Consider the following 20930-nt stretch of genomic DNA (forward strand, 5'->3'; position numbering starts at 1 on the left):
GTTAAAGCACATGCCAAGCTCTCTCCTCCCCCGCCCCCACCCTCAAACCCAGCAAGTACGCTTTGTCTTTAGCACGAGAGTGAAGAATTCAGGGAGAGAGACACTTCAACTCTGTGGAATCCTTTGCAGAACAGAAATCCCCTCCTCATTCCCCCTGTTCTCAAAGTTGTTGAGGTACGCACTCAAACTGCAGCAACAGCAAAGGGCACATGAAGAAGTCCCCAGTAGAGTAAATGACTGCACATACATGGTTTTCCATCTCCCTGAAGCTGTGGCAGGATTCCCAGCCTCTGTGCTCTATAAAGAACTGATTGCTTTCCTTTCTCTCATCCCCAATGAGTGCATTCGACGCACCCCCTCCGCCCCAGCAAACATAGGGGAGAAAGCAGATGGGAATGTCCCTTTTGATTTCCTTGTCTCTTGCTTCCAGGTGTCGGTGGATCTCAGCAGCAGCTCGATTCGCGTGGCCGTGCTGGAGGGGAGCAGCCAGCGTGTCCTCATGGAAGGGAGACTCACCCACAAGATCAATACGGAGAGTTCCCTATGGAGTCTAGAACCAGGGAAATGCATCTTGGTAAGAGCGGCGTCTTTTGGGCACCTGCTTCTCGCAGTCACCCAGCAGGAGAGAGGGAGCGACACACCCGTTGGCTTTGTGTCTCCTTCCCCCTTGACCAAGAAGCAGCCATCTGCAAAGCCAGGATGGTAAAGCCTTTGCCAAATCAAGGGGCCTGTCTTGGCTCCACTAACAAAATGCTAAATCTCTCTCTTCCCTCCCTCTGCAAATGACTCTCACTTCCACTCCCCACCACATCACTTCACTGGCTGCATGGCTGTTCCGACAGCAAGTTCGAACTCCCCATCCCTCTGTCCTGGCTTCTGCTGTCTCTTCTCTCTTGTCCCTGAGCTCTGCTTGCTCTGCTCACCTCGTTGCTCTCCTTTTCTGTGCCTGGAACCCCAGCCCTCCTCGTCGTTGTCCTTCAGCTCCCTCCTTGAATCCTACTGGCTCTCCCCTCTGCTGTCTGCTCCTGTGTTGCCCGACCTCAATCACCCCTTATACGTGTCTCTGTGATCCACCACTGTGTAATGTGAATCACGTGATTCCTTCCAACCCTCCCCTCCCTCTGTCTCTCCCCCGTCCTGTCCTGTGTCATCTTATTTAGACTAGAAGTTCTTTGAGGCAGGGACTGTGACGTGATGTGCACAGCTGTGGTGTTTTACTAATACTTAATGGAGATGAGCATTAGTTGGCACAAGGGGTGGGAGCTGTGGTCCCTGCTAATCCGGGTGGTCTGAGCTCTGCCCGTTTATTTCGAGAGCCGTAACTGAGCAATTCTGCAGACTTAACCACCCGGCAGCTGATGAAAGGGATGACTTCACATTGTTATCACATTTCCAGTGCGTACTAGCAGTGAGTGCCCAAACGTCACCGCAGTGGTCTTGCTTCCCAGCCTGCAGCAGCCTCGTCCAGAAGAGGATCCCCAGGGCCCTGCCCACATGGCAGTTTTGTCAGCACTTTCTTGCTTAGTCTTCTATCTCGCTGCCCATCAGTGTAATACGTGGGCACCTTCCACATAAAATCCATAGCAATAACCAAGTGCGTAGTGGGTTTCATGGAGTCTCTGGCATGTCTCCTTTCTGGGATCAAAACTCTACTTGGAGGAGGGATTTGCATTTGCTTGTTTACATTTTATTAACTTCTTTTTTGATTGGTTGGGGCATAGGAGAGGAGGAAGGGGTGGAGGTGTGGGAGGCTGGGGCAGGAAGGGGGTTGGGCAGGGGCTTAGGGGCAGGAGAGGGGGGTGGGGTAGAGGCATAGGGTAGGGGAGCCAGTGTTGAGTCTCCTTACTGTCCCTGATATAGTTTGTAGCTGGCTGGTTCTTGTAGATTGTCCTGGAGCTGAATGACTTTTGCTGCAATGTGCTGGCCTGTGTCGGAGTGACAGGAGCTTTCCTTTTTCAATGGCCATTGAAAATCATTGTTAGCCTGGGTGAACCTAGGTGGAATGGAGATGTATCCCCATGTAAAAAATTGCTGCTTCTTTACGAGGCATGCTCATTACTATCCATTACCAGTTAGGTAGTTTTTTGATCGCTGTCCACACCTGTCCTGTGCACCGTTCAGTCAGAAAACGAATTTACACCTTACCTAGCAACACTCAGTGATCCCGGCAGGCGCGCCCACCGGAGATGGCGTGGCCCGCATAATGGTGCCGATATATACCCTGCCGACGTCAGCGGCCCGATATCGCTCTGATCAGATTCTTTCTTTAACCCTCGCCCGTGTCGTCGTTGGAGACAGGGTGAAGGCGGCACGCTTAGGCTGACCTCTGCTTCCCTTACAGTACTCGTAGGTTCTTGTGTGTTAGATAGGTATATCCTTTTATATATTAAATATTATTTATGAATAACTATGCGTTTTTTTTCTTTATAGCAGTTAGTTAGTTATAATAGTTTAGGGGGTTCGGGAAAAGTAGCATTCGATCCTATTTCCCTCACCATAGCCGCCCAAGCCGGGTGCGCGGAGCACCGAAATGCTCCGGCCTGCACTCGTCTTAAAGCACACCTGGCTGTTTTTTTCTTCCCGACCATCAGGCGAAGCAACGTTGCTGTACAGTAATCCACACAGACAATCCCTCTTGTGTACGGTGGCCTTAATGTTCGGGGATCGCTTTCATCAAACAGCTATAAGTGCCCATTTGAAGGCACGCGCGTCGGTCTGAATATCGTTTAAGCAAATCAGAGAAAACGGAAGCCGAAGCTCTACTCACAATTTTTTCCCCCCCGCACTTCGGCAAGACGCCGACACCGGCCCTGGCTCACATCCTGCAAATGCGGAACATGTAGGTATTCGAAGTCGCGCGATAGCCGAACTTGTCGGGCACGGAACTATGCTCACACTGGCACGCACTGTGCGATGCGAGGCGGGCCATCACGCAAACCCCTCGTCCGGAGTGTCCGAAATTTCCGGCAACCCAAATGGCCATGTGTATGGCTCATCCCACGTCTCCAAATCAGAGTAGCTCCTCTTGCGAGCGTGGAGGGTGAAGGAAGCCCACCTCCGGTAGATACGATCTGGACAGATACTCTTTCCGGCAAGTTCTGAATAAACATTCAACACGCTTCCAAAACAGCTCCCGGCACGGCGCACGTGGTTGAGAGCTTCCAGTGCCTGCCCTGCGGCTAATACTGTTGCAAACTGCAGAACCCGCGTCCTAGAGAAAGAGACAAACAAGCTTTTCAGTAGAGAAAAAAGCATGGCGCGAGTAGTTAGTCTCTTCATATTTAGCTCGGATCAGCCTAATCGCTGCACCACACCCTCACGAGGCAACTGAGGAATGCACAGCGCTCATACATAGGCCAACATTGATACCGATATCGTTGATTCCGGTTCCTTCCCCTTTCTGGGGACTTGAGGAGCGACCGTACGAAATCACAGTGCCCTCCGCTCTCCGGCAAATGCTTACGCGCCGTGGTAGCTTATTCCCTGGCTTCCCATGGCCCTAGCTGCGGCGGAGCTCCGCTGTGCCAATTACTGTTTGGCCACACCGCAGCGAGAGCTCAATCTAGTCCGGCTATGTCGCGATCACCCGGAACCGGTAGCCATCGACTCGACGTCGATAAGGCACCATGCCGGCAGCACCGACAAACGAAATCGCGGCACCGACCCATGAGTGTAAGGCTACTTCGGGTCGATCCCAGTCCCGCAAGGCCGATAGTCGATCCAGTGCCAATCCGATGCCTCTGTCCCTTGGGCAAGGAAACGACATCAGTGTGGAAGAGCGGCGCCACTCCAGGGGGTGCCCTGCCGACCCACCGAGTGTTGCTAGGGTAAAAATCTTCCGACGAACGTGCACGCGGCGCGCGCACACCTAACTGGAATGGATATGAGCAACACATCTCGAAGAACAACAGTTACAAAGGTGAGTAACCGTCTTTTTCCCACCACTGATCTTGATCCAGCAGAAGTTGTGGAGTGGGTGGGATGTTACTGGCCCTATCTGCCCAAGGTGAAAAAGCTGCTCGGCAAAGCCTGGATGGGGACACTTGGAGCGGCTAGTATCAGTGCTCTACTTCTGCATGCACCAGCTGTCTCCCATACTGATTGGCTGCAGAACGTGGGGTGTAATCATTAGCTCAGGGCCAACTGACTGAGGGAGGTCTCCCATGGCTTCTCCTCATCGTGGATGGGAACCGACAAGTGTTGCAGCCACATCTGGCCAGCTGGTCCTCCTAAGTCCCCCCCTGCTATGTAGCGGAAATTAGTCCAAAAAAGCCCCGATGCTAGGAGAGAGCAGGCCAGGTGGCATTCAAGGTGTAGAAATAAGATGTGGCCACCCTGGGCTCAGACTCTGGCACAGAGGGGGCTGCGCAGGGAAGGAGTGCCCCAGAGTTAGAAGAAATCTGTACGACGGGACCATGTCATTGTAGTTAGTTTGTTGCTCAAGTGGTAGCAAGTGGCAACGTTAAATCTCTCTGCCAGGAGAACAAGTGACCTTCCTTGGAGCCTGGTTGTGCTGGTCTCTGGGAGGAAATGTACAGTGTGTGGCCGGCTCTGGCACCAGGAATAGCAGATGTTGCACAAATGTACCAAGTGCCCCTTTCTTGAGTCTCTGCGTAGCTTTCTGCAGTCTAGGGGAGAGGATTATTTTTGCTCCATTGCTCCACCAGGCTTTGGGTCACTAGAGGGATACCCCCCTCCCCAAGGAGCTAATGGAAAATGGTAAGCAGCCAGCTGGAGGGCAGAGGAGACACCTCAGTACCATGACATCCACTAGGGACAGCATTGTTGCGGATGGTGGTACATGGAAGACTACGGTGATGGGCAGCTGTATAAAATCCTATGATAGGTCGTGCTAAGAAAACTGGAAATTAAACAAAGAATTGTATAACTCTTGGATGGCTTCTGTGAGAGAGAACCATGTCTTCTAACCTGTCACCTCCTTTGGAAAAGGTTAAAAGTAGCAGATAATAGTGATGTAATTTACTTCGATTTTCCAGAAAAAGTTTTAATAAGGTCCCTACTAGATGAATAAGGAAAACAAACAAGAAATAAAGACATTCTGTAGGAGCTTTACAGATTGTGCAAAGGTTAGTCGTGGGAGTTCCCAGGTCAGTAAGAGGACTTTTTTGTTAAATAACAGTGATTTGGAGGAGGAAGAGGACAGTGAGATGGTAAAGTAAGATCAAGGGCCTTCTCCAGCTCCCGTTGGAGTCGACGAGAGTCTTTCATTGCCTTGAACAAGCTGGATCAGGCCATCAGTGAGTGAAAACGATGGAGGGTTGTGAGAATCTCCAGCTGGCTTCTAACATATTGATAGTGGGAGTGTGGGGTGCAGGGCAATGAGGCGGTAGATGAAATTACACTTTAAGGTAATTGGAGAATAGTGAGTAATTCTCAAGCAGGACTGTCTCCTTTGCTGCTCACGGAATAGACACGAGTGGTTTGCTGGTTCCTCGGCTTCATTCATTGTTTGCAATTCGACCGTTTGTTAATGAATTGTTGTAACTCTTGCTTGCGCACAGCTCGCTGCGAGCGTTTGATATGTGAGCTGTATGGGTTAGGTAAACCGCCTGGTATTGTTTCTGGTTTGCAATTGGTTAAGCAACACAAGCTTGTCCTTCTGCAGCACTTGCCCATTTAAAATCCAGTGGTGATGACTTTACGGCATTGCACTCTGAAGTTTTATTTCCCACAGATGTGTGTGCTGACCAAACTTGCTGTCACCGCCACACTCACAGGAAGCAAGAGCAGCCAAAGCAAACTCGTAACACGTCAAGTGACTGTTCATGGGGGATCTTTGCAGCGTTCCCCGCAGCTGGCGCATTGACAGCAATAGTCCAACCTTGTCCTGAGTGCTCCTCTGTGGGATCATTGTGGAGAAAGGGTTAGGAGTTTCTGAGATCGGTGATGAGCGATTGCCCACTGCACAGAAAACAAACAGGTGCACAGCATGCTATTTGAGCTGAGCACACATCAGCGCAGCCCCACGCACAGAGCTGCTTCTGTGCGCACGCAGGCTCCCAGCAGACATGTACCTGTTGTCAAGCTGTCCATCTTGCAGACATTGGGAGCAGGGCCAAGATTGGTACGAAAGGTGGCTTCTAGATGGAGGCAGCGTTGTTGTAGCAAGGTTGGTCACAGGCTATTAGAGAGACAAGGTGTGTAAGCTCAAAAGTTCATGTCTATCCCCAATAAAAGATCTGACCTCACCCACGCTGTCTCTCAGATGGCTTCTAGACAGACCATAATTGAGGCTAGGGCCATCTGCCTATTCAGGGTGGTGATGTCTGCTCTGCTCCCAGCAGTCTGGCTGTACTGAGGGGGTCAGTCTGCTGTGCAAACTGATTTCTTCAGTTGAAATCCAGCATTTTTTATCTTAGTTTGAGAAATTTCATCTCTCTCCTGTCCAGGCTCTCTCTGTCTTCCACAATCCCATCTCAGTTTTCCAGGCTGTAGGTATGTCCTTTCCCTTAGCCCATGGACCCTGCCATGCCCCTCTAATGGCACGCCAGGTAAGTGTGTAAGCAGAGAGTTGCAGTGCTCCCTGTGCCCTGCAGCTCTTTGATTATACAAGGGTGTCTATTCGGCTGCTTCTCCAGCGTCCTTGTCTGCGCCTTCCAGCTCCCTGCTGCTTGTCTGTCATCTGTTCCTCATCTCACTTCTGGCTTCCTCACCCCATCCTGCACCACGTCTCCTCCTTCCGCTGCTCATCTTAGTCAACGTTTATTTTCTCCTAATTATTATTATTTATTATTATTAAATACAAACAGGGCTAATCGGGTTAATTTTCCTTGTAATCCATCCACCCCATCCTAGCGGCTTTCCTGTACTCGTCTCTGTTTCACTGTTCTGTAGTTTTTGTCCCCACATGCCACAGTCCACCTGTTTAACCAATTTGTCCTCCAGTTTCTTAGGCTGGTTTCCTCTGCATTTATCCTCCTCAACGCTCCCTTAGTCTCTGCCTAAAAGGAGCACCACTGCAGTGTCTTGTTTAATTACGTCCAATTTGCAGGTGACCAGACTAAAGATCAATGTATTTTCCATCCTCTCCTCCAGCATGTTTGTGAAACACATTAGAGTCTTGGTCCAGCAAAGGAAGAAATCCAATGGCTGTAATTTCCCAACCTAATTCTCTACCTTTTACCATTTCTTGATGCCTTTTAGTGCTTGGATGCTAGCTGGACCTGTGCTCTCCAAACACCTAAGCTCAGTTTTTATTATCTCTCCGGCTTCACTGTCCTAGCTAGCTTGCATCTTTCTAGTTTCTCGGTGACGTGTCATGTGACACTGTGTGAAGTGCCTTTGCTAACTCCTGGTCCTGCGTATAATCTCTGCGTTCCCCTTCTCCATTACACCAGTTAGCTTGTCAAAGAGTGAGATTAAAATAGATTTGCATGAGCTGTTTTTAGAAACCTGTGCTTGGTGTTGTGTATAACACCCCCCTACCCCCACCTCATGTTTGCTAGACAGGCTGTTTTGAATTTGATACAAAGTCCTGCCTAGAACAGCTATGCAAGAACTTGTCTGCATAGCACCCAGGGAGCTACTGGGGCGATGTTAATAATTGGTCTCTACTTCTCTAGATCTCCTCTGATCCTGTGTCGAAAATCGCCCCAACACCAGTGACCTCTCCCGCCTTCCATGAGCAGTTGGCAACGGCTCCAAGTTAATTCCTTTAATGTCCTTGAGTAGGTTCCATTGGAGCCTGCTGATTTTCAAGCAGGCTTCCCACCCTCCCGATATTCCCTCACTTGCTCTTGAACAATTCTGCTGCTTCTCTCATTTGGCTGTTCACCTCCTTCTCTGCTACCTGATTGCTCATTACTGACATTCTTCTCTAGCTGGAGCTGAAGTAAAGTTGGCATTTAGTACTTCAGCCCTGTAATTTGTTCCCCTTCTTACCTTGTTCTCTCCCTCCCCCTGGGATGTTATTTTTAAAGTCTTTTGCTTCCTCCCTCCCGTTCACATCCCAACACAGCAGGTCTTGCAGGATCTGGACCACTGCGACAAGCTAACCAGCGTGGGACCCAGGCTGTGCTTGATGGCAGACCTCCCACCTATGGTAAACCCTCTGGCTCTTGGGGCAGTGGGTGCTGACCCCAGTGCCCCCAGGAGAGAGACTCTGCTGCAGGGACTGGGTGCAAGGAGGTGGTGCTCTGCCCTCCTGAGTTGTGTCCCTTCACGGGGCAGCAGGCTGGTGCGCTGTGTCTGTGCTGTCTTTCGACTGAGACAAGCAGAATCAACATCAGCATCAGGCTTCTTGGCCTCATGTTTTGCCCTCCTCGGTGCTTAGCCCCCATCTACCTTCAATCAGTTTTACGCCTCTATCCAAGGCCTCATTCCTATTTCTCATCTCATCTCCAGTCCCATCCCGTCATCCTTGGAACCTCTTCCCTCACCCAGACTGACCAGGCTTCCCCCTCGGCTCCATTTGTTCAACTTACACCTCGGTCCTCTCAGCAAGAGTCTTACCTGAATCCCTGGTGACACTGGTCCCTCAGATCCTCAAAGCTGAGGTGCCTAGCTCCCCTGGACGTCCATGGAAGTTAGGCACCTCAATGCCTTTGAGGATCTGGGCCCCTGTGTCTATTACTTTCCCTTACTTACAGTCCAGGTCCTTTCCCTGGCTGCCTCATTGCTTTGTACAGCTGAGAGCTCACCGTGCTGTAGCAAGAATACATTCCACACCAGGAGGGGATAAGTCCTGCAGCCTGCACAATATCGGCTCTGGTAACTTTAGGGGTCCTTTGGGGCGGCAAAATGAAGTTTCAGTTCTAGAAGGTGCCCTGCTGGTTCCCTCTTATAAACCAGTCCAGCTGCTGCGTTCTTCCTCCATTTCAAGCAGAGGTGAATGACCCTTCTAAAAAGCCCATAAGGGGTTCTGAGGCCCCTCTGATTAAAAGGCATTCTAGACACATCAAGTGCTGGCCAGTCATTCTAGACGTTTCAAGTGCTGGCTGGTCAAGGCCCTGTATGCTCAGCAGCAATCTGAACCTCTATCCTGCAGAATGACCCATGGTTTCTGGGGCCCTGAAGTACTGAATTCAGCCATCATCTGGAAGTCATAGAATCATAGATTATTAGGGTTGGAAGGGACCTCAGGAGATCATCTAGTCCAACTCCCTGCTCAAAGCAGGACCAATCCCCAAATCCCTAAATGGCCCCCTCAAGGATTGAACTCTCAGCCCTGGATTTAGCAGGCCGATGCGCAAACCACTGAGCTATCCCTGCCACCCTCCCTGTCCTGGAGCAGCTTCAGAGAAGTCCCATGGTCTGTGTTCTACAGGAGTCAGACTTAGGTGGTGACAATGGTCCCTTCTGGCCTCAGGGTCTAAGAATCAGTGCACAAAGCTTTGATTTGTATTGAATTCAATAAGGAAATGAATATTGTGGATCAAGTCAGTATTTCTCTTTGCAGTGCGATTCGGTTCTCTTGATGCTGCCCCAAAAGGTTTGCTGCGGATGTGCAAAACCCATCGTTTGGGCCATGTGTGCTGTGGTTTGCGGGGCGGCGGAGACTACAGGATACTTCTGTTCTTTGGGGTTTGCTGGGTCGGCTGCTGTCTGACTGCTCAGCCCCATCTTAACTCAGGCCCCTTCAGTGTCTGCATTACGATAGTCTTCAATACATGAGCATGTGCTATTTTTTCCACAGGACCCCACTTCATTCAGTTGACAGGATGATGGGACAGTGCTCAGGGAATGATTTAGGATTGTGTAGGAAGGAGGCACTCCTCCCTCTTGAACCCAATGGCAAAGCTCCCTCCTCTTTTTTTATAGTGAGACAGGATCAACCCTTAATGAAGCTGTTGTCTGTGGCAGTGGTTCTCAATCGGGGGTCCGCAGGGCCCTGCGGCTGAAACCCAGAGCTGCAGAGCCACCCGCAGGGCTGAAGTCAGGAGCTGGGGCTGAAGCCCTGATCCCTAGTGCCCCCTGTGGGGCTGAAGCGCTGATTCCTGGCGCCCCTCGCAGGGTTGAAGTCAGGAGCTGGGGCTGAAGCCTCGATCCCTGGTTCCCTCTGTGAGACTGAAGCCCTGATTCCTGGCACACCTTGTGGGGCTGAAGCTGACAGGCTCAGAGCTGAATCCCGGAGCCCCAAGCCCTAGTGCTCCCTGTCGGGCAGAATTGGGAACATGGACGGCATTGCTCCTCTCCCTCTCCCCCCCGCCAGACTGCAGTGGAAGAGTCCAGCAGTCCCAGGAGCAGCTCCACCTCCCCTCCCCCCATCTCCTCTCTCCACCCTCTGGCCAGGTCAGAGGCGGAAAGCTGGTGCCATGGAGCAGGTAGCCGCAGCCTTCCCTTGTCTCCTGCTGATGTCCTGGGTTGAAGCTGCTCCTCAGCTCCCAGCCCCATAGCTTCCACAGAGGCAGCCAGTAAGAGCCCCCTGGGTGGGGAGACCCAGCTCCGTGGCTGGCAGACCCCTCCAGGAACGGGACTGCAGGGGAGCTCTCCATCAACACACAGCCCCCCTCCCTGCACCGTGAGCTACCCCCTGTCTGCACACAGCCCCTAGCTACCCTCTTGCTTGCATCCTAAGCTGTTTTCAAACTTTTTGAGCTAAGCTCCCCACCTTTGAGTCATAATTTTTGGTTGCCCACCCCCCAACCTGGATGCTGGGTGGCCTGCTTAGGTGAGTCAGGGGGTGGAGATGGCACTCCCTCTCTGGACCCTGCTGTGCAGAGCTGGCTCGAGCCCGGCTGCCCGCTGACCCTGTAAAATAGAAGTCAAACTATGCCTATGCCCAAGGCCCCTGCCCCAAGGCCCTCCCTGCCCCCACTGGGCCATGGAGTTTTTAATAGCATGGGGAGGGGGGGCTCAGAAAGAAAAAGGTTGAGAACTCTTGGTCTGTAGGACCCCTGCCTTGCTTGTTGCAGAAATAGGAAGGTGTGTAGTGAATCGAGCAGGCGACTGCAGGAATATAGCCTGGCCCTGTGGTTTAGGCAGTTGAACGCTACTTTGTAGAGATGGCTTAATCCCTGCCTTTGCTAAAGAATTCCTGTGAGATGCTGGGCAAGTTACTTACTCCCCAGGTGGTCACTCCCTGTGTTCCTCATCTTCCAGGTGCCCAACTTGAGATGCTGGGGTCTGATTCACAGGCATGTTGGGCACTCGCAGCTGCAGCTGAAGTTGCTGGGAGCTGCGCTTGGCACGCATGACGGGCTCTATAATGCTTACTACTTTCGTGCCATAGACACCTCAGATTGGGCACCCCTAACGTCCTTAATCTCTGTGTGCCTCAGGTCCCCCTCTGTAAAATGGGGATAATGCCCCATGGGCACACACATGGTGTTTGTGAAGCTTTCAGCTCCTGGAGTGAGGAGCACCATAGAAAAGTCCAGGAGGGAATGAATAATTCTGCCTTCAGAGTAGGGTTTGATTTTGGAGCTTAGATTCCGGAGCATGGTTCTGCAGCAGATGTTATGGCCTACGCCAGGCCCCGATTGCTGCTCCTAATGCAGAGATCCCTAATGGAAGGGAGAGTCCAGCTGTACCCGGCTTAGTCACCTGTAGGTTGGTAGCCTGTGCTCACAGTTCAGCAGTCTTTCCTCTGTCTCTAAAGCCGAACTGTGCAGTGACCAGGGGAAGGAATGCACCAGTTTGGCTGGAATCACCAGCGCTATCTGTGTTGGAATATTTTCCTGGCTCCTCTTGCCCAGAGGGCTTGATCGCAAAATGCCCCCTCCTCTCCTCTGTTAACTGGCTTCTTTCCTTTGCTCGGGAGAAAATCTCCTTGCTTCATAACTTTAATAGCTGTGCACTTCTGCCCATGTTTCCCCTCCGGAGCTGTTGAGAGCATTGACTAAATTGCATTGTCTGACTTTATTGATGATCTTGCAGAGGTGCCAACACATGCCATATATCTTCTTCACTGCTGAGATTATTGTTAAAATAAAAAACACACTGGAAAAAAACCCAAAAAACAGCTCGGCTGGCCCCAGCACAGTGGGCAAGAGAAATACTGATTACTAGGAGCTAGGAGCTCCTATCTGTATTGGATTCCCCGCTTCTGCTTCCATGTTTGTCTCAATGTGATGTTTACACACGAACATTTCTCCCTCATCTGGCTCTGCTGTGTCATCTCCCACCCCGCCCCCCCACCAGCCATGACTGCAGCCCAGGACATTGGGCTCTGGCCCGGCCTGTTGAAAGCGTTATAAATAGGGTGACCAGATGTCCTGATTTTATAGGGACAGTCTCGATTTTTGCGTCTGTTTCTTATATAGGCTCCTATTACCCCCACCCCCATCCTGATTTTTCACACTTGCTGTCTGGTCACCCTAGTTATGAAGGAAAATCTTCTGCCCCCCCCCCCCCCCCCCCCGTTCTGCTGGCTATGGGCGGAGCTGCTCGGGCTGTCTCTGAAGTTGGTGACTGTCTTCACATGGCAGTGAGGCTCCCAGGCAGCCTCCAAAGTGCTGTTTTCCCCTCCTGATAGCCGTTCCTGGCCCCGTCTCCTGTCACAGAGCAGGTTCTGCATCACACACGCCGGGGCAGGCGTTCCCACCAAGCAGGGGCGGCAGCTAAAAGCATGTGACATTTCAGCCTCCTTCCCACCCACACTTGTGCATGGGAGATGAGACTGACGGGAGCTGAGGCAGGACTCTTTTCTGGGTTAGTGAAATGTGAAATCTCTGTGCCAAGGGCTCCTCTCTGGGCTGCACACTAGCAGAGTCGTCAGCTGGCTCTGAGAGGGTCTGAATTCCTTAATCAAGTGGTGCGTTTGACAGGTCCCTCCGTTCTGAGCCTGTGAGTGGTTAGGAGCGAGTCCTGCTCGTTCTGCATCACCTTCCAGCCCTGGAAGCACAAAGTTGTCTTTTATCAGCTCTCCAGCCTTTGCCTGGCATTGGGTTTAAAGAATAAGCCGTAACCCCATTGCCAGGTGGTTCTGGCCCACCTCAGGTGGGGCTGCACCACGACGGCAGGCATTGAAGCCAGGGACCATTCCCAGTTCAGCAATGGCTATGAAACGCACGGTCTCTCGTCATGACTGTTAAGAAATGGAATCTATCCATTCAAATAAAAGTCAGGGCCTGCGAATTATTGGCCTCACAGACCTGGGGATGACATCACTGCCAGCCAATCAGGAAGCTTCAGTTGTGCCCCCAAGTTCTTGAGCCGTTTCTTAATTCAAGATTTGATGTGTCTGCTGTTGGACTGGACTTGGAGGCATGCTGAGCTGGCTCTCCAAAGGGACACCTGCCTTGCTGAGAGTGGGGAGGGTGGAGACTGCGGGCTGCATGTCTCTTTGAAGGAGAATCGTGGATGTCCTGCACTGCTTGGCTGCAAAACCAGCTGGCCCTCTGGTGAGGTTGATCATTAAGAATTGCTATGGAAGAACAGGTTAAAAAACTCACCATGTGGAGTCAAGCAACCCACCAGCTTGTCTAGTTATTAGAACAGATTGGCATTGGTTGTGAAGGGAGACACCACTCCCCGCTAAAGGGCATATGCAAGTCAGCCCCTCCATTCGCTTTCCTACTTGTGGGCTGGGTTGCAGAGAGAATCTGGAATGGTTAGAGCGAACCCCCCAGCCCACAGATGCCAGAGGCCCAAGTGGGTAGGGGAGCGTTACCTAATGGCTAGAACCAGGACTCTAGCATTCCACTCCCATTGCGATCACTGACTCCGCGTGACATCGGGTAAGTCTGGTCCCCCCCCCCGTGCCTTAGTTCTCTTCGTAAAATGGAAATACTAGTATTAAGGGTGGCAAAGGAAAGAGAGAGGAACTCTGGGTAGATCCAGTGCAAGGAACCAGAATCCTGGATTAAGCAGCGTCTGAAGGAAGAGCAAATGAGACAGAGGTCTCCCCCGACCCAGCCCTCCTGGGCTATGTGGCAGTGCATAGCGTGGTAAATCCCGTTCCCTCTGTCGCAGTACATAGTGGGGGGGCACACCCTGGCAGCCGTGTATGTTCCCACTGGGTGGCAGTCTTTGCTGGCATGGTAAAACGTCCTCCAGGGCACTGCTTCCTGCTAGCATGGGGAACGTCCCCTTCAGTGGGTAGAACTCCAGCTGGTGCAGCGATGGTTGAGCAGAAGCCGCACAGTGAATAGTTGTTGGTGTGGGAGGGTATAAAGACTTGGGATGGGCGCATAACTCATGACAACAGTCATCCTCTCCCCCCCCACCCCCCCAAATGAGTGCCCATAAAGCCTTCATCCTCCTCACACGGTGCCGCGTTAGGCCAACGCCCAGAGTTCCCTCAGGGCAATTTGACAGCGAAGAAAACATGCACCATCTCAAAATGATGTAAGTGGCTTTTCAGCACAGAAATGTGGTGTTTATGGCCAGGGTGTGAATCCATTGTCCTGTGACCCCACCGGAAGGCTAGACTCTCCCCTTTCTAGCTGTATATAGTACCCATTTCGAACCCTCGGGGGCCATTGTCAAATGCCAAGTATTCCTTCTCCTGAGCCTTGGGCTGGTCTATCTTTGGGAACTAAATTCCATGTTTGGGAGGGAAAGGAGGAAGTCAGGCACACGGATGTATCCATTGATGCCAGCAGTAGCCCCAGGGTAGCGGGTTAGTGGGCAGGGTGCAGGTGAGGGGATCAGTGGTGGATGATAAATGTAGTTTAGCCCAAAGATTTCTGGGAGCAGGGAGCGGTTTGGAACAGTCATTTAAGTTGATTTCCTTGTGTGTATTGAGACGCTCTGGTTGCAGCAGAACTTCTGTTGCTCTGTATTTATTTGGCCCCCTGGACTGGGAGCTGCCAGCCAGTTGATTCATTGGGGTTAAAGCATAGCCAGTGAAACGCTGTTGAGGAGCTTTTACAGCTGCTGCTTCTGGGCAAGCTCCGGTGCCCCTGCTTCCTACAGGCACCGATGCTCCGTCAGGAGACCTCATTTCTTGCCTAGCCTGCTCATGCCTCACCTAGAGCAGTGACTCCTGGACTGGGCTCCCCTCCAGACCCAGGCCTGGCTGGCTGGCTGCACCTTGTCTCTTGGTTGCTGGGCTGACCGTGCTTTTATGTCCCCAGATCAGCCTGAACAAGGTAGGGGAGTACTGGTGGAGCGCCATCCTGGAGGGGGAGGAGCCGATTGACGTCGATAAGATCAACAAGGAGCGTTCCATGGCCACAGTGGACGAAGAGGAGCACGCCGTGCTGGACAGGCTGACCTTCGACTACCACCAGAAACTGCAGGGCAAGCCCCAGAGCCATGAGCTGGTAGGTTGTTCGCCGCTTGTGGGGAAGCGGGAGGTTGGCTGGCTGGGCAGATCCTTGCTGATCACTTTGTTCTGACTCCGCGCCCCAGGCGCTGAGGGATGGCTGCACCTGGTTGGACTGAGAAGGGACTTAGCAGCAAACGCCATCCCTCCTCTTGCCTGGTGTGACTGCCGGGAGCCGTAGACGTATCCTGGTTGCCTGAGGGGCCCCAGCTGCTCTGACTCGAACAGGTCCCTCTCCATGAGCCATCTCTGGGGAGCTGAGCACCACCATCTTGCCTGCCATTGAAGTTTTGTTAGCGTAAACAGCTGCATACTCTGATGTGCACCCAGGAGAGCCATTTGCTGCTTGGACCTTGCATCCTGTGTGGCAATGCTGACTCCTCCATCTCTCACATCCACCCCTACCCCACCCACCCACCCCGTTGGCGCTCGGCAAGCATCGGAATCCCCACACGCCTCTCCCGCACCCTCTGTGCAGGCGAGCCTCACGCCATACCCTCCCAGTCCTCACAGCCCACCTGCCGTGCGTTCCATAGTCTGCAGTCCTCTGAGAGCCCTGCCAGCCATTCTGGAGAGAGCTAGGCAAGGACTGACAGCAAGAGGGGGTCTTGTCCATCACAGCTGGGCATGGGGGATAGGCAATCGCCCAAGTATGCAGGTCCTAACCTGCTGAGCTGCACCCAGAAGCAAGCGGGTAACAGCTAGGCTGGCCTCTGCCGTCTGTGAGTCGCAGCCCTGCCTGGAGCACGAGCCTGCAGGTGAAATGGCCAGGATTGCTGAGGGTGGCCAGGAATGGTCCGTGTCCTGCCATCTGGAGGTAAAAAGGGACACGTCACTTCTGCTGCCTTCCCCCGATATCCAGGGAATCTAGACTCCACAGGCTGGTGAATGGCTTTGCATCACCACAAAGCGAAGCTGGCGTCTCCCATCATCCCAGTGACCCAGGGTCTGTTGGTAGCAAACAGCCACCGATGCAGAGTCGGCTCCCACTCACTCTCCCATAGCAGCAGTGGCCCAGCAGGGTGGCTTTTATCAGGAGTGGAGGGGGCGCTGTCTGAGTGCCATCTCACTGCCCCAGGGCAGGCCTTGGGTGCAAGTCTGTCATGGAGCCTAGCTCAGTGGCTCTGAGGCAGAGAGACTAAAGCAGGAGGCACCTTTCAGCTTGGTATTGAAGTGCAGAGCTCTCTGGGAAATGACCTGGTGCCTCTTCGTTCTCTGTTCTTTGATGCAGACCCTGAGCTTAGCCACTCCCTGAGTCTGCAGGCTGCTAGGAAGGCCGGGTGCGGAGCTGGCTTGGGGGAGTTCCTTAAACTCATTTCTTGGAGACAGCTGTAAAAGCTTGAGGGTTTTGAGGCACTCGATTGAAGAGAAGGGGTGGTGGCCCCCAGCTGGAGAATGGCAGAGACCAGTGGGGCATTGAGACCAGGCTGGGGTGGCAGGACCGTGTCTCCGTCAGCTGTGTATTTCCTCAGTACACTTGACTCGAGTGCGTTGCATTTTCAGAAGGTGCATGAGATGCTGAAGAAAGGCTGGGACATGGAAGGCTCCCCGTTCCGGGGCCAGAAGTTTGACCCCACCATGTTCAACATCTCCCCTGGGGCCGTGCAGTTTTGACGACGCTCAGCGAGGAAGGAAAAATCACATCCACGCGTTGGATAGGAGGCTAAGACCAGCACCACTGTGTGTAACCAGCTAGCGCGGGGGCAAAGCCTGGGCTTCCCCTCTGCCTGCTCCCATGAGTGACGTCCAGCCGCCCCTTTATCCCGGCACTGCCACCGGGGGCTGTTTGCAAACAGCCAGCTGCCAACCGGCTGGGGCGGGGTATGGTTTGGGGGGGAGGGGGGAGTGCCAGGTTGGCGCGTTTGAGATGCATGTGGGGCAGGCCTAGCAAATGCAGAACTACGTCCTCTGTCACCACGGCAACCAGCGGCTGAGGTAGCATTTCCCTTTCTCTTGCTGGCGATGGCCCCGGTTGCTACTGGGGGGGCATGGGCGGCTGTTGTTTTTCAGGAATAGATTATGCTTGTTGAGGTGACTTTGAAGTTTGTCTTTTTTGCTTGTGGGGAGCGCGCCCCAGCCCCCTGTGCCTGAGCCCCCGAGATGGCAGCCCTGCCTCCATTGAAAAGTTGCCGGTCTGTGGTGGCCGTATCTAACTGTGTTCAGACCCCCAGCGTGCTGGCAGCGGGAGGGAAAAGCTGCAGTCTCAGACACCTGGTGGCAGAGACGGCACAGACCATGCTATGCTCCAAGCGCTATACACCTGCAAAGTGTCTGGGCATGGGCCCAAGTGTGGCACTCTGCCTTCTGCGCCCACGGATCTACCCACAGGCGTCCAGTTCTCCGTCCGCCATGGCAGCTGGGGCACTGAGAGTTGCTGGTTACATTAACAAGGGTTTGGCTCTGGCAGAGATTGAGGGGCCAGGCCTGCCCTGTGCCTGTCTTTGCAAAGATAAGCTTATATACACAACCCCCTAGGGCTCACATTGTGAAGTCAGCCCAGCTTTGGGTGCCTAAAGCACCTGGGGGCTGATTTCCAGAGGCAGCAAGCACCCGCTGCTCCCGCTCTTTGCTTGGCTTGGGAGTCTGAAAACTGAGCCCTAGCGGCATCTCATTGGGCACTCAAAACTAGCGACCGCTTTATTGAGCATCGTGTCCCCAGCTACTGAAGGGGTGTCTATGCTACAGCTCGGAGCGAGCCTCTCAGCCTGGGAGCCGTGCCCTCACTCCGTTCAAGGTCTCGCGCTAAAAGGGGCACTGTGGCGGGTGTCTGTCTAGCCAGCGTATTGGCCAGCACTGTTCAAACCAGATATGGTCAGGCTGGTCTGCAGATGCTCCCCTCTGAAGACGTTAAAGCCAAGCGCTCAGACCCATCCAGGTCACCCTCTGTGCTGCATCCTGTGTCCTCTGCATCGCCAAGAAAGCACACTGATGCCCCGCCCTTCTCCCAAGCGGCTCAGGGCCTGGAAAACTGGCCACTCTCAGGCTGCCAGTGCCCACTGTAGCAGCGAGCCCCATGGGGAACTCAGAAATAATAGCATGTGACCATGTCCTTAAAGACTGTATCCTAATGCGCACACACGGGGTGAATTAAGGTTGTCTAGGCAACCTTCATTTGGGCATTTCCTAGCTTTTGATTTGCAACCTTAATCATGTTCCTTGCACCTGGGGCCGGGGGTGGGTGTGTGTAAGTAAAACTTCCTAGGGTCTTAAAAGAACAAGTTGGAAACAAGCCCAACAGGAATTCCAGCATGTGGAATCCCATTGGCACCCCGTGGATCATCAGCAGGGTTGAAACCTGTACATCCTGCCCCCAGATCTCTGCTGCTTGAGCTAACGGACTGACCCATAGCAGCAGTAGGTTGTCATCCTCGCTGTGGACCAGCACAAGAAGGGGATGGGATGCTCAGCCAGTGGGTTTTACAGCTATTTGCTGACAGTGGAGGAATGGTGAGACTCAGAACTCCTGGGTTCCAGGTGCAAGAGAGGAATATTGTGGGCATAACTTATTTTGCCTGCTCTGTCCCTTCCAAACGGGCCTTGGCTCCAGCCTGGCTCTACCCTGCCCCTGGTCCCACTCTCCTCACCCAGCCAATCCAATCTTCACTCCTCAGACTTCTTATTACAGCCCCAGGCTCTGTGCCCAGCGAGTTCTCATCTGCCTCCAACTTCCAGTCTATTCCCGGCTCTTTGCCCCTCAGCTCCTTGCCCAGCCAGTCCCAGTTGCCCTTCATCCCGGCTCCTTATCTGTTCTCTCTTCTCCCTCCATGATCTCCAGTTGCCCCCTCCCCACTGGCGCCCAGTCCCAAGTTGTACCTTCCCCACCTCCCTTGCAGGCTTCTGCCCAGCTGATACCAGTTCTCCCCCTGCATACCTGTCAGATCTCTCTCCTTCCCCGTCTCACTGGCTCAGTCCTAGGTTTCTTGCCCAGCCAGTCCCCTGCACCCCCAGTTCCATGTCCTGTTGCAGTCTTCCCCTGTTCAGCCTACTGACTTCCAGGCCCTCCCTGGCCCCTCATCTGTGCAAATCCCCAGCCCACTTACCCTTCCTTCCCCGACAGCACCCACCTTTGGCTCCTTATGCCGTTCTGCTGCCCCCTGCTGGTCTGGCACTTGTTCCCTTTGCATATCTATTGGGCAGCTTCCTCCTCCATGCTGTGTGGGCCCAGCCCTTGGGGTCATGACAGGTGTGTCTACAGTACAGCAGAGACCAAGCCTCCCAAGTCAGGTAGACACGTCGAGCGGCTCAAGCACAGGTCTGTTCCGCTAAAACGAGCTGGGTGGGCACGGCAGCTCCAGCAGGGTTGGGCCTGAGAGCCCCAGGCACCATGGCCACACTGGTTTGCTGGCTCGAGTCCCGCTGCAGTGTATTCGTAGCCTGAGAGGGCAGGCAAGTCTCTCTGCTCTCAGATCTGATGCACGGACCTGACACGGCTCCGAGCTGCACTTGCCACGCTGCTCAGCTTGGTGGGACTTTAGCTGCTACGCTCTTAGAAGTCTCTACTGAGCGTGTGAGAGCTGTGATGGGGGGGCAAATTAGTGTGTCTTTTAAGGGGGACATGAAAACATAGATGCTGTGATCTACACGGACCCCCCTCCCCCCCCCCGCAGGGCCCGATTGTGGCGGGTGGGGGCTTGCAGCTCTCCCCATAGCCATGTACTTGGATAGCGCTGGTCACTAGCCATGGGCAGCTGCAGCTCTGCTACTCGTGCTGCTAGGCTTGCACCCTAGGCGAGCCCAGCTCAGCCTGCCCTGGCCCAAAGCCCATTCCCCAGATCCTGCTGGCTTATCCCTGCCCCTGCCCCAGCAGGAGTGGAGCAGCCCAGCCAGCAGGGCCGGCTTTAGGCCAATTCCACCAATTCCCCCGAATCGGGCCCCGCGCCTAAGAGGGCCCCGCGCCCAGTAAGAATCTCTTCCCTGGCTGGAGGTGCCTTTTTAATTTTTACTCGCCTGGTGGTGCTCTGGATGTTTGGTGGCACTTTGGTGGGGGGTCCTTCGCTTGCTCTGGGTCTTCAGCGGCAAGTCCTTCAGTGCCACTGAACACACCTGGAGCGAGTGAAGGACCTGCCGCTGAAGTGCTGCTGAAGACTGGGAGTACCGCCCAGTGAGTACAAGCCTCGTGGTTTTTTACATAGTCATCCCTGCTGGGGCCCCGTCAAAATTGTTCGAATTGGGCCCCGCACTTCCTAAAGCCGGCCCTGCCAGCCAGCCTGGGTGTGCCCCACAGGACCTCAGCCTAGGAGCTCAGACCAGTGCTTCTCAGGCTGGGATCGACACCCCCTTTCCGTCAGTGCCTGAGAGCCACCCCCTAGAACAGCTTCTTGGCCTAGACTCTCTGCCCCGTCTCCATCACAGCTGGGTCTCCTGCTCCTTGGGTAACTCAGTTCCTCTGCCTGTGTAAAGGAGCCCAGCCCATGTGTTCTGCTGGCCAGCTCCCCTCTCCTTTAGGGCTGGTTGGGTCAGTGGTGTAGCTTCTCTCCCTCAGCCTGGAGGCTACCTAGTGGTTATTCTCACTTTGTTCTTGTCTCCTCTTCTGCGGGACTCTTGCAGTCCGGGGTGGCCCACAGGCCAAGCGTCTCCAGCTACCCAAGCTGCTGTGGGCGCAGCCTGCTTCATTCTCGCAGTGCGGCTCAGAGGCTGGCAGGGAAGCAGACAGCACGTAGGAGTCAACGCCCGGCACCCCATGGCCACTGCATGCAGCTGCACTGGGATTTGTCTGCCTCCCCCTTGCTTTGCAATAAACACGTTTATATCCCAGCAA

General features: G+C 53.6%; 1 protein-coding gene across 1 annotated transcript in view; it reads left to right on the forward strand.

Moving 5' to 3' along the window:
- Positions 1–17207, forward strand: part of NUDCD3 (NudC domain containing 3) — a 61047-nt gene extending 43840 nt beyond the window's left edge. Inside the window, exons 4-6 of the mRNA XM_032763319.2 lie at positions 431–574; positions 14982–15170; positions 16676–17207. Of these exons, the coding sequence (XP_032619210.1) occupies positions 431–574; positions 14982–15170; positions 16676–16786 (444 nt within the window). The 3' untranslated portion in view covers positions 16787–17207. The remainder of the gene's footprint in view (positions 1–430; positions 575–14981; positions 15171–16675) is intronic.
- Positions 17208–20930: the final 3723 nt, after the last annotated feature.

This window comes from Chelonoidis abingdonii, chromosome 2, assembly GCF_003597395.2.
Source record: "Chelonoidis abingdonii isolate Lonesome George chromosome 2, CheloAbing_2.0, whole genome shotgun sequence".
Classification (NCBI taxonomy): Eukaryota; Metazoa; Chordata; order Testudines; family Testudinidae; genus Chelonoidis; species Chelonoidis abingdonii.